Consider the following 13637-nt stretch of genomic DNA (forward strand, 5'->3'; position numbering starts at 1 on the left):
TCCCATTCCTGGGCATTTCCCTGGAAAATTCAAGCATATTCTTTCTGTCAGTTTTATTTGACCACCTGTATTCAGCGTGTGCTGCGTGTGTGTGCTAGATCAGCCTGTGTGTGTCCTGTCAGTATTTGTAAGTGTTCCCAGATATATTTACCATGACTGTGTGCGTGTGATATTCGCTCGAGATCCTATTCCCTCAAAAGGGACCGTGGCTTGTGCCGTGCGTATTTGTCTAAGTGTAATAGAGGTCATCGACTGCGGACTCCGCTGCTCCCCGGAGAGTGCCGAGAGAGCACTGCACTGACAAATGCCATTCCACTCGCTATTGTGTACATATAACTGTTATAGTGGGTCAGCAAACACACACTTTCGAACACAGGCACACACACGCTCTGTTTTGGAGCATTGTAGCGCAGCTCCCATGCAATAATTTGCAATAAGCTTTGTGCTTTATTACGTTTGATATGAAACAAAGTATCCAATTTCAAGTTCTGTCTATTTTATTACAGTATTCAAACAAATGCTGTTTTGGCGCTGTTTAATATGGAGTGACTCTGTTCTAATACCAGTTTCGGCGCAAAATAAACATGAATGAACATCCGAAGGTATGTTAAAAGAAAGAGTGTACTTACCGAAGTCTGTATCCTGTCTTATGTAATTGCTCTGTTTTTCAACCACAAAAAGACATCAGTGTAACAGCTTGTAAAGAATATGCCACGTAATGTCACATTTACCTCAGAAAAAACATATTTGGTGACCAATGAACTCTAGAGAGGAGCATTTTGCTCCATGTAAGATATATTTACATGTATTTATTTTAATTTTTATATAATTTATATTATATATAAATAAAAATATTTTGTACATAACATATATACATTAATTTGTGTCAATTTGTGTACCAACTGACTCATGTATATTTTACAGCATTAGTTAAGACATTTTTTTCCTTCAGAAATTTTGCATGTGCTGTATTTGATATTTATCCAAAATAATGTTATCGAATCGATTCAAATCAGAAATCGAATCAAATCGCAAGCTTGTGAATCGAAATGAATTGTGAAATTTGTCAAAACCCAGCCTCAATAAAATTGCTTGCACACATGGAATATTCAGTTAAATATTGATTTTTATTATTATTTTTATTTTACTATTTTTAATTATCATTATTATTATTATTGATACATTGATTTTTTTTTTTTTTTTTTCCTGTTCCTGTCAGTATTAAATGAAATATAAGTACGCTACTGTTCAAAAGTTGTTGTTTTTTTTTTTTTTGTTCCTGTCAGTATTAAATGAAATATAAGTACGCTACTGTTCAAAAGTTTGGGATCAATATAAATGTTTTTAATACTGACAATTAAACAGGGTTGCCAGGTTTTCACAACAAAAACCCACCTAATTGCTACTCAAAAGTAGCCCAGTCACGTTTCGAGGGGGGGTCCCTGTAAAAATGTGCGAACAGGGGGATAAAACATGCATTTTTTTTGTCGGGGTTCCCCTGGTAAATTCATATTTCAGAGGCTAAATATGACATTATTGGGGTTGCTTCATCCCTTGGATATCAAAAACAACTTGCAGCAACAGTGTTAAAGTAGCCCAATTCCGTGGGAAAACCGCAGACTTGGCAACACTGCAATTGAGCATCAAATCAAAATATTATAATGTTTTCTGAAGGATCATATGACACTGAAGAAAGTGGTAAAACAAAACTTTTTTTTTTTTTTTGCAGGAATAAATTATATTTTCTAATATATTAAAATAGAATACTTCATGTTTTATCAAATAAATGCAGCCTTGTGCATAATAGACTTATTTCAAAAACATAACAAAATCGCACCAATTTTTATATACTACCATGTATATTTGTAATCAACTTTTCTCTTTCATTGCATTTTGGGATTGCCTTCTCCTAATGATTAATCCAATGCAATTATGATTATTAATGCTTCCTATTTTTGGAAGAACCTTTGCTAGGGATGGGTACCGAAACCCGGTATTAAATCGGCCCCGGGGCTAAATTATGAAAGACCGGAGTATCGATAAGCTCTGGCGTTAACGGTTCTGCTATCGGTACTGGAGAGTTTAAGAAAATACACATACATTTATTTGTTTATACATTTATTATTGGTATATGAAGAGTTCAGATGCAAATCCAGCTATGTAAGTACTGGCACTTCTGATTGGGCTGAGGCTGGAATTTAGTGAGCCTGAAGTAAAAGTATTTGATGGACGTATAATATGTGTCAGGAGCATTCACTCAGTATCATGATCTCATTTTTGACCGAGATGGCTTTTAGCTGGTTTTGCATCTGAACTCTTCATATATACATTATGTTGCCAATTTTATCTCTCCAGAGTCGCCAGCTGTTTTTATATGCAGTAATATTAGTCTATCATTTGTCTATGATGCATTTTTGCTATTCGCAATTCATAGGAGAGATCGCGCTCACGCGGAGGAGCTACAGAGTGAAAGCCCTTTTGTAATGACAGAGGACAGAACTAAACAATTAAAATGTCTGATTTGATCTGTGGCTGTGTTATTAAGTTTTATTGTTGATTTGGATGTTAGCTTCCAAGGATCATAAAAAAGAAGATGAGGTAAAACTATTCTTTCAACTTCTTTACCTTCACAGCGGTGCGCATTCGTTACTTAACGTCAGAATCAGCACAATCGGTGATTGTTGTAAAATGCAATCTTTACTGTTGATAAATTGCGGGACATGTTTGATAAAACGTTGAAATCACAGTGATCCATGGTAGAGATGCTGTTTCCCCGGCTGAGCTCTGTGTGCGCTCCAAAATGGACAAGCAAATTACACTTTGGGCTTTGGGTATGCGTCCAAACGATCAAACGCACACAGATATTTCAAAGTGGCCGGCTTGAAGAGTATTCACTTAAACACAGTTTATGTCTTGGATGTGAACAGCTGTGAGAAAATCCGATGTGTCAACACAATCTCATGAAAGTGAATATCAATACTATGAGTTTCTGTTTCTATTTGGTGTTCTATTTATACTCAGAAATGGACTTTGCGTGCATATGATACTCAATTGTTAGGATTAGGAGTGTAGGCTACGCCAAAAACTGTGTATCATATAAAAGCCAAAAATTGCGTATCATGTGCACATCAAAACTGGGTATCATATAAACGCCAAAAATTGGGTATCATATGCACACCAAACACGTGCGCATCATATGCACACCAAAATCAATTTCTGTGTGCATTTACAAGTTAATGTTTTATAAACATTTCATTAAATTATATTTATTTTACATAATGTGAAGCAATGTTAATTAAACACTTATAATTGTTTTGTTTATATATAGCCTAAATAAACCTAAAACAAAAAGTACAGATAAGAATACCGGTAAAGTACCGGATCGATAAGCAGTATCAGTAAGAGTAGTAATACCGTTTAAACCTTAACAATACCCATCCCTAACCTTTGCATTGAACCCATGTTGCCATCCAGGTTTGCAGCTCATTATGTTTTGTACCTGATCTACAGACTCTATGTACTGTATGAATTCTCTCAGAATGATATTTCTTTGTCAGACTTAAATGCAGGATTGCAGTGAATGCGGTAAATATCTTTGATGAGAAAACACAACTCAACAGTGATACTAATTTTTCAGCTCTGTGATTCAACAAGAAACAGTCACTGATGACAGATTTCTTGAAATCTTTTCGCAACCACGTGGGAATACACACAAATACATGCAGAGAGACCAAGAATGAGACAAAAATATGAAAAAGTAACTGCGTTTTGGAATTTACACACAAATAAGAGCAAAGCTGACTTCAGGGTATTGTGATTTGTGCTAGGAGCCTATAATGCTTTATGATTTTTAGTGATTTGTTGCTTTGTGGTTGCTAAGATGTGTGGCTGGTTGCTCCTGTAGATGATTAATTATTGTTTGTTTGAAATTCTGGTATTGTGAAATCAATCAGAAGAGTAAAAGCACATCTTTTCTCAATATGCCACCTGTTGACTTGCCATTTGTATATGCAGGATCAATTAGGAGTTTCTTACGCCAGAATTCCTGACATATATAAATGTCAGAATTCCTGATTGATGCCTGTGTTACATGTTCTTTGACATTTCTAAGTTCATAATATACCTCTGTCATATGTTGCCACCGCATAAAAAGGTTTCATGGGCTTCATCTTACTTTATATTCACCTCTTCTTTTAGAAACATGTATATGTGCTGTATTTATGAGTACTGTGAGGCATGTGCTATAATGTTTATGCATGACCTTTATCATGCGTGCACTGTCAGTAAGGAATTTGGTGTCGTATGCTTGCAGCGTAAATCATATTTTATTGTGTGTGTGTGAATGTGTATAAAAGTATGAGGAAATAACAATGTATGTGCATATATAAATGTCTATGTGTGTGTGCGTGTGTTCTTGACTGGCTCATTAGCCGCTCGGTCTTCTAGCTGTGTCTTTATACTCGTTTTATGTGCTCAGGTTTAGGGAATCACCTGAGATTAATTTGCAGTCTTGGGCCGCTCGCTGTCCCTCTTCCAATCCATAATTCAGCAGCAGTGTGGCTCTCTCCCTGACACCTGCCGCACCAGGACCCAGGCAGAGTGAAATATTCACTACAGATCATCACACCACAGCCGTTCGCCCTTATTAACCGGCCCCTTATCCATCTGGAACGATGCATCGTGGGCCGAAAACGGGAGAAATTTGAGACCAAGTGTGTGCATGAGAAGATATTAAAATCAATCATCCGCTCTTATGTCATCCCTCTATGTTGAGCTGCTCTAATCATACAGCAGTCATTAATCATTTCAGGAGGTTGATGTAATATCCTGTGACAGCCGGCTGTGCCTGAGCATAATGTCTTTATCGTGCTGTTGTTAAGGTTTATCTAAACCAAACTGTGCTTTTGAAATCGTTATCGTGCTTATCAAATCACTAAATGCAATAAGTCATTTCAGGATTTTATGTTTTATTTTTATTGAAAGTGCTGAAGTGTTTGAGTTGGTGTAATCATGGCTTTAGAACTCAATTAATTTTTAAATATGCAGATACTCATGAATATTTGAATTTGAGTTGGTTTGTTGATTTGCTTTGCTAAAAGCTGTTCTGCAACACTCTGTGCACACAGTTTAGATTATTCTTTTTTTTGTTATTTTTGGCTTCGTTGCTGCTTTTATTGATGGGAATATGCATAATGGATGGGAAATGATGGGGAAACATGAACTTGTGTCAGCCAAACACGTACCACAGCTCAATGTGCTTTAGGGTTGTTATTAAATAAAACTATTAAAAATATTTTTATTAATTAAAATAAAGCTGGAAAGTAAACTGAAATGTTAAGTGCATTTTGAAGTATCGCATCAGAAATGAGTGATGGAAATGCCAAATTAAGAAAAAAACAAAAAAAGCCATCAATTTGCAAAAATGTTTTTGTGCTTGTTTGAGGTGTTTTTTGGAGGGTGAAATCTATTTCAACTTAAAAACTTGCCTTATTATTTTAAGTTAAATCAACTTAAAAAAAAAAGTCATTTTAACTCATTTTATTGTAATGACTTAAAATGACTCGTAGTTTTAAGTTCATTTAACTTAAAATTTTAAGGCAGCTGCTGAACTTAAGTTTTTAAGTTGAAACTGATATAAAACATTTTACAGTGCATGCGCACATTAAAGAACACAGACACAGCCAGATCATTTCCATAGTGGCCAACACAGTCTACCAAGAGCAGCGCAAATTATCGCCTGCTTTAAGACATTTTCACAGTAGTGAAAATTCAGTATCGACTTTACTTACTTTTTTCAACTATATTACTAATGTCATGTCATTTGCTAAGGTTTGTGTATATAGACACAATAGATTTAAAGGAGAAGTCCACTTCCAGAACAACAATTTACAAATAATTTACTCACCCCCTTGTCATCCAAGCTGTTCATGTCTTTCTGTCTTCAGTCGTAAAGAAATTATAGTTTTTGAGGAAAGCGTTTCAGGATTTTTCTCCATATAATGGACTTCATTGGTGCCCCAATTTTTTACTTCCAAAATGTAGTTTAAATGCAGCTTCAAAGGGCTCTAAACGATCCCAGCCGAGGAAGATACTTTTTAAGCACAAAAGCTTGTGTAGCACTAGCTCTGGAATGCACATTCACGATGCTACGAATCATGTTTAAGTTTATCGTCTGTGTACTCCAGCTTAAAAAGGTAGAGTATGGCAAAAAACTCCATCTCATTTTCTCCTACAACTTCAGAATCGTACGATATCGTTGTACCTTTTTGTTTGTAAACAGCGTTTGACTTACTTGCATTTCCTTAGTCTTTGCATGTTCGCTTTGTAAACACTGGGTCTGTAGTTCCACCTACATTCCACGTGACCTTTCGACGTGATTCAATAGCACGTAGCGTCGTGGACGCGCATCCCAGAGCTAGTGCTACAGTAAAGTACAGTAAAGTGAGTAAATTATTTGTTGTTCTGGAAGTGGAGTTCTCCTTTAAGGGCCTCAAATAAAAATATACTGTACAATCGCAGGCCCATCAACTGTGTTATAGTCAACTTACAGTCATAAAGCAAAACGAGAATAAAAGATGAGTGAAAGATCTGTCAGTTTTGCCTCGGAATATGCTGACTTTATCAGTAAGCATCTGCAGCCTTGTTGCGATAGCGGCTCTGGGGCTCCGGCGCACATTTGGTATTCCTACAGTGAGATGGACAGATTCCTATTAGCATTCCGCACCCCAGAGGACTCGGGCCGGGGAACGTGGGTGCCAGCTCAAAGACTGTGGGTGTGTGAGACGGGTCGAGGGCAGCCACGCAGAACGAACAGTTCTTCCTCAATTGTCCAACACATAGTCATAATGAGAAAACATTGATTGTAAACAAAGGAGGCGCGGTAATTGGGACTCCATGGGGTAAGTGTCAGGACTCGGCCCAGTGGACAGCAATGGGGCAGTCAGGTAGAGATGGCTGGTTATTCAAAGTGAGATGCATGCGTGGACTGCTAAAGAGGAAGTCGTGCTACATATGTAGTACAAGTTGTTTTAATTTATTTTCTTGCCTATACATAGGTTTAATATGTCTTTTATTTAGCATTTATATTTCAAAGTAGTTGAATTTATTAAGGGCTTAATTCAAATATGAAAAATGTCTATGAAATGAAAAAATGATGAAATGAAAAAAATGGTGATTATTATTACATTTCTGTTTTTATGGAAAAAATTCTTCCTGATGCCAGAAGTGGTTTATGTGATATTTATAGAGCAAAGTCATTTCATGGAGTTGTTGATCTGGAGGGAAAATGACAGATGGAGAAATTAAGTTTCTTTGTTCATTATGTCTGAATGAGTCGTTGTGTCAATGGTTGAGGGGGAAAAAAACAACTAAAAAAGAAACATTTTGAATTCTGTCATGTTTTTAAAGACATTTCCCTTTGTGTATATGAATAGGCATAATGAGATGGCAGCGAATTAGTACTCCACAGTGGCTCTGTAACATCCGTGGGGAATTTTTCATGTAAATATCAGCTTTTCGAGCACGACTCTGAACATTTGGTGTGTAGTTTGTGGTGATATTACTGATGCAGCGTTATAAATCAGTGCTTGAGTGTGATGTCTGACAGCTGGAGATTTTTGACCATGCGTCTGCTTGTTGTTTTTTCACAGAGCCATTACTTTGGACAATACGCTGGTCATCCTGTCCACCGTTGCTCCTGATGCCGGAAGATACTACGTACAAGCCGTAAATGACAAGAATGGCGAAAACAAGACTGGCCAGCCCATAACACTGTCTGTGGAAAGTAAGTCTGTAGAGATTTGGATACACAAAGTTACACTTGGACTTCCTCGTATGGATTGAATTTAATTATAATTATTACAAATGATTATATGTGACCCTGGACCATTTTTTTTAATTGAGATTTATACATCTGAAAGCTGAATAAATAAGCTTTCCACATGCATGGTTTGTGAGGACAGGACAATATTTGGCCGTGATACAACTATCTGAAAATCTGGAATGTGAGGGTGCAAAAAAATCAAAATATTGAGAAACTCACCTTTAAAGTTGTCCAAATGAAGTTCTTAGCAATGCATATTATTAATCAAAAATTAAGTTTAGATATATTTATGATAGGATCATGGAACATGATCTTTACTTAATACCCTAATGGTTTTTGGCATAAACGAAAATCGATAATTTTGACCCATACAATGTAATATTTAACTACCATATTATAGCTAAGTGTTTGCATATATTAAAATTCTAGCCAATGATTGTCAGTATTGTAAATCAATACTGTTTTGGTTTTGGTTTTTTTATAAAATAATAATAATAATAATAATAATTATTATTATTATTATTATTTATTTTTTTTAAAAAATGATTTATGTATTAATGTATTTTCGTTAATTCCAATATTTTTTACATTTTGTATTTATTTACATTTAAAGGCAAGATACACTCCCACTCAAAAGTTTTTCGATCAGTAATATTTTTAATGTTTTCAAAAGAAGTTTCTTATGCTCATTAAGGCTGCATTTATTTGTTCAAAAATACAGAAAAAAATATATAATTTGTGAAATATTATTGCAATTTAAAATACATTTTCTATTTTAATATACTTTAAAATATAATTTATTCCTGTGACGCAAAGCTGAATTTTCAGCATCATTACTCCAGTCTTCAGTGTCACATGATCCATCAGAAATTATTCTAATACGCTGATTTATAATCAGTGTTGGTAACAGCTGTGCTGCTTAATATTTTTTGGGACCTGTGATACTTTTTTCAGGATTATTTTATAAATAAAACATTAAAAAGAATAGAGAGTTTTATTCAAAATAGATTTTTTTTGTACAGTTTGGGGTCGTTTTTTTTTTTTAAGAAATTAATACTTTTATTCAGCAAGGATGTGTTAATTTAATAAGAGTGATAGTAAAGACTTACATTGTTAGAAAAGATTTATATTTTGAATAGATGCTGTTCTTCCTACCTTTTTAGATATCAAAGGAAAAAAATTCACTGGTTCCAAAAAATATTATATATTAAGCAGCACAACTGCTTTCAACACTGATATTAAATCAGCATTGATTTCTGAAGGATCATGTGACACTGAAGACTGGAGTAACGGCTGATGAAAATTCAGCACTGTGTCACAGAAATAAATTATATTTTAAAGTATATTAAAAAAGAAAACTGTTATTTTAAATTGCAATAATATTTCACAATAATACAGTTTTTTCTGTATTTTTCATCAAATAAATACAGCCTTGGTGAGCATAATAAAAAACATTGAGTATCTTACTGATCCCAAACTGGTACTATATATATATATGCATATACTTCCTCCCACGTTCATATGCGATCATACGGATGTAAGCGAAACAAAGTTTTGAATCTTGTCTTTCTATTGCTGGTTTATATGAACATGTAACTCTGTGAACAACAGGCTATAGACAAATACGTATTCGTCTTGTGTCTGTGACAGTGCTTTGTTTCACTCTCACAGCTTCCAGAGCGAGAATATTGACAGTTATGGATTGTACTTTGTAAGAGTTTCACTATATCAGATTTTCTCGGCAAACCAGGATATGATATTTTTGAGTCTAATGCAGAAAGAACTGAAGTATGGTGCAGAGACAGCGAGAAGATTAGAGATCGTGGGAGGTGTATGTATGTGTGTGTGTAGAGGACAGTCCTTCCCAGAAGCTGTAGTTGAATATCAGTGCTTTAACAGAGACTGTCTCTGACAGAGCTCCACACACACACACAGACACAGCTGCCAGGAGAACAGGAATACAAGTTCCTGTTCCAAACACAAACCTGTCACACTTGCTGTAACACGTACAGTACATCGGCTGGCACTTCCTACATCTGGACACACTCACACCTGCAGATGACAGATCAGAGTTCTATTAAAAACACTCACTCGATAATGTCCTTTACCTGTGTGTCATAACACACTTGTTCAAGCTCTCATCGTTTTCTCATTCTCACATTTCTCTTCTGCCATAGATGTTGGTGGTCCTGCAGACCCCATCGCTCCCACCATCGTCATCCCGCCGAGGAACACCAGCGTCATCTCCGGCACCTCTGAGGTCACCATGGAGTGTGTGGCCAATGCCAGGTGACCAACCACTGATTTCTTCAGTTTAAATGAAAGGAAAATTATTTTAATTATGGTGATTATGAGGCTGGCAGTGGATTGGATTGTTCTCACCACTTTTCTGTAATTATTGCATGTGACGTGCAGACTCCATTAAAACTATCTATCTATCTATCTATCTATCTATCTATCTATCTATCTATCTATCTATCTATCTATCTATCTATCTATCTATCTATCATCGTCCTATCTATCTATCTATCTATCTATCTATCTATCGTTCTATCGTTCTATCATTCTATTGTTCTATCTATCATTCTATTGTTCTATCTATCTATCTATCTATTGTTCTGTCATTCTATCATTCTGTGTGTCTTTATATCTGTTGTTCTATTGTTCTATCGTTCTATTTATTCTGTCATTCTATCTATAATTCTATCATTCTGTCCTTCTATCTGTCGGTCAATCTATCTATCTATCTATCTATCTATCTATCTATCTATCTATCATCGTTCTATCTATCTATCGTTCTATCTGTCTATCGTTCTATCTATCGTTCTATCGATCTATCATTCTGTCTGTCGTTATATCTGTTGTTCTATTGTTCTATCGTTCTATTTATTATTCTGTCGTTCTATCTATCATTCTGTCTGTCATTCTATTTTATTCTGTTATTCTGTCAATACTTCTGTTTTTTGTTTCTATCTATAGTTTATAGTCTATCTATCTATCTATCATTCTGTCATTCTATCATTCTGTCTGTCATTCTATTTTATTTTGTTATTCTGTCAATACTTCTTTTTTGTTTCTATCTGTAGTTTATAGTCTATCTATCTGTCTATTTATCTATCTATCGTTCGTTCGTTCGTTCGTTCTGTCGTTCATTCTATCATTCTATCAATCATTCTATCATTCTGTCTATCATTCTGTTTTATTCTGTTATTCTGTCAATACTGTTTTTTTTTGTTTCTATCTGTAGTTTATAGTCTATCTATCTATCTATCTATCTATCATTCTATCGTTCTGTCATTTATCGTTTTTTTATCTATCATTTATTTATCTTTTTTTAGGTTTTACTGTTTAAATATAAAACTAAAAATAAAACAATTTGACTTACAGTGGAAGTCTATAGTTAAAGGCATTCTATTATTATTATTAATTGTAGTACTAATATAATAATACACAATACAATACAATACAGTAGTAGTACTGTTTAATAAATGCACTTTAGATTTAACCAAAATCTATTTTAAAATTAGAATTTTTTTTGCCCCTTTAATTACATTCTTGGCCTTTAAACAAAATGTATTTTTAATTTAAAAAATCCTTAAGCAATGCTGTTTCTACCATATTTTTAGCATATACTTAACTTTATTTATATACTTTTTTTGCCATTATTTATAAATACCTTCTACCTGGAACATTGCTTTAAATTTTAGTTGGAATAGCAAAAGATTTAAAATTTAACAATAATCTCCCTTTCTCTTTCTACCCCATTTTAATTCTCTATCAGGCCATTAATAAAGCTCAGCATCAGCTGGAAGAAGGACGGTGTTCCAGTGAAGAGTGGACTGAGTGATTTTAACCGCAGACTGACAGTGTTGAGTCCAGTGGTCAGTGACTCTGGCTTCTACGAATGTGAAGCTGTCCTCCGTAGCAGCAGCGTTCCCTCTGTCAGCGCTGGAGCGTACCTACATGTGCTCGGTAATACACATGGACACTGACACACATAGGACACAACCCGTAAGACCTTCGTTCATCTTCGTAATACAAATTAAGATGAAATCTAAGAGCTTTTTGACCCTGCATAGACAGCAATGGAACTACCACATTCAAGGCCATAATAGTCAAAATAGTACATGTGACATCAGTGGTTCAACCTTTATTTTATGCAGCTACAAGAATACTTTTTGTGCACAAAGAAAACAAAAATAACAAATTTATTCAACAATTTCTTCTCTTCTGTGTCAGACTTCAACGCACTTTCATGACAGTACCACGATCAATACTTTTTCATCAATAATTATATAATCTTTGCCACATACAGTACCTAATATTCTGCTCATTATAATCAGTGTGCTGAGTCAACCTCTTATATTTTTAAAAAAATCTATATTCACTGAGTAACAGGGGATATGTTGAAGCTAATGAGTATGTGCAGGAGCATAGGAACTTCACTAATTCGCTTTTCGAAGCCAAATGAATGCTAGCAATGCCATTGCCTTAGGTTTGACTTCAAGGGGAAAAAAAACATTTATTTTTGCCACCTTTTTTTAAAAAAACAAAATTTAAAATTACATTAATAATGTCACTACAAAAGATTTAAGATGTTCTAAACAGCAAAACTTTTTGTAAGCCAACTAACGTCTTTAACTTTAACTACATTTTTCTATCTCTGTCTCTATGGAAATGTTCTGTTGTCAGAGTGAAATCAAAAAGCCTGAACAGGATGTTTTCAAAAATCCAACAACAGTCCTATTTATGTGAAAATGTTCAATTTTGCTTCCTGTGTCATTTGTCTGTGGTGTTTTTCTCTCAAGTGCACATGTAGAGGTCATGGCCCTCTCTCTTTCTTGCTTTTTCTTTTCTGCAGAACCGCCTCAGTTTGTGAAGGAACCAGAAAAACACATCACAGCTGAGATGGAAAAAGTAGTGGACATCCCCTGCCAGGCCAGAGGTGAGACATCTCCTGACATCTCATCCTAATGAGGTTTTTCAAGCATTAAGTCATTTTTATGCTTTCACTGACAGCTGCACAAAAGATCCACAGTTAATCAGAACAGATAAACCAATCAGAAGTTTAATATACAGCCATATGGAACAGGATTTTTGACTAATGCAGTTCTACTGTGGGTGGAGCTACCTAATGAATTAGTTGCAATTATAGAGAGTTAGGAAAATCCCAGATTAAGATGGAAAAGATGTGTTATATCACTTGATGCTTAGTTGCGTTGCACCTAATGATTATGATTAATATCGGGTTAGGGTTTATATATATATCTATAGCTATATCTATATATATATATATACACACACACACAGACACATATTTTATATTGTATTATATTTTATTATACTTTGTTTTTTATTTAGTTTATATATTTTATATATATTGTTTAATTCTTAGTAATTTATTTTTTAATTATTAATGAATAATTATACATATATTTATTTTTATGTATAAATGTAACATATTTACTAAAATATTTTTTGTATATAAAATATATATTTATATATTATTATAAAATTAGATACATATATGTGTATGTGTGTTAAATGTTTATACATTATTTTTATAATTTTATAATAATAAATAAGATGTATATTTGTATACATTGATTTATATTTTTATTCTGTTTAAATCGTTTATATGCAACGTTTTTAATTCATTTATTTATTAATAATTAATACATTATTTATTCTTTTCATAATAAATTATACAATACAATGAAATAAATTAGAATATCTTTATTTATTTTATGTATAAATTACCATAAATTTACTATAATAATTTTTAGAGATGTATTAATTATTAATACATTTTTAT

General features: G+C 34.0%; 1 protein-coding gene across 6 annotated transcripts in view; it reads left to right on the forward strand.

Moving 5' to 3' along the window:
* Window positions 1-13637, forward strand: part of sdk2b (sidekick cell adhesion molecule 2b) — a 375983-nt gene that overhangs the window by 291833 nt on the left and 70513 nt on the right. For all 6 annotated transcript variants that reach the window (XR_007828797.1, XM_051123673.1, XM_051123676.1 and 3 more), the window contains exons 5-8: window positions 7650-7783; window positions 10000-10111; window positions 11604-11794; window positions 12684-12767. Coding sequence is in view for 5 of the 6 variants with exons in the window: in XM_051123673.1 (XP_050979630.1) it covers window positions 7650-7783; window positions 10000-10111; window positions 11604-11794; window positions 12684-12767 (521 nt within the window). In the remaining variant the exon portion in view is untranslated. The remainder of the gene's footprint in view (window positions 1-7649; window positions 7784-9999; window positions 10112-11603; window positions 11795-12683; window positions 12768-13637) is intronic.

Source organism: Labeo rohita, chromosome 12 (genome assembly GCF_022985175.1).
Source record: "Labeo rohita strain BAU-BD-2019 chromosome 12, IGBB_LRoh.1.0, whole genome shotgun sequence".
Lineage (NCBI taxonomy): Eukaryota > Metazoa > Chordata > Actinopteri > Cypriniformes > Cyprinidae > Labeo > Labeo rohita.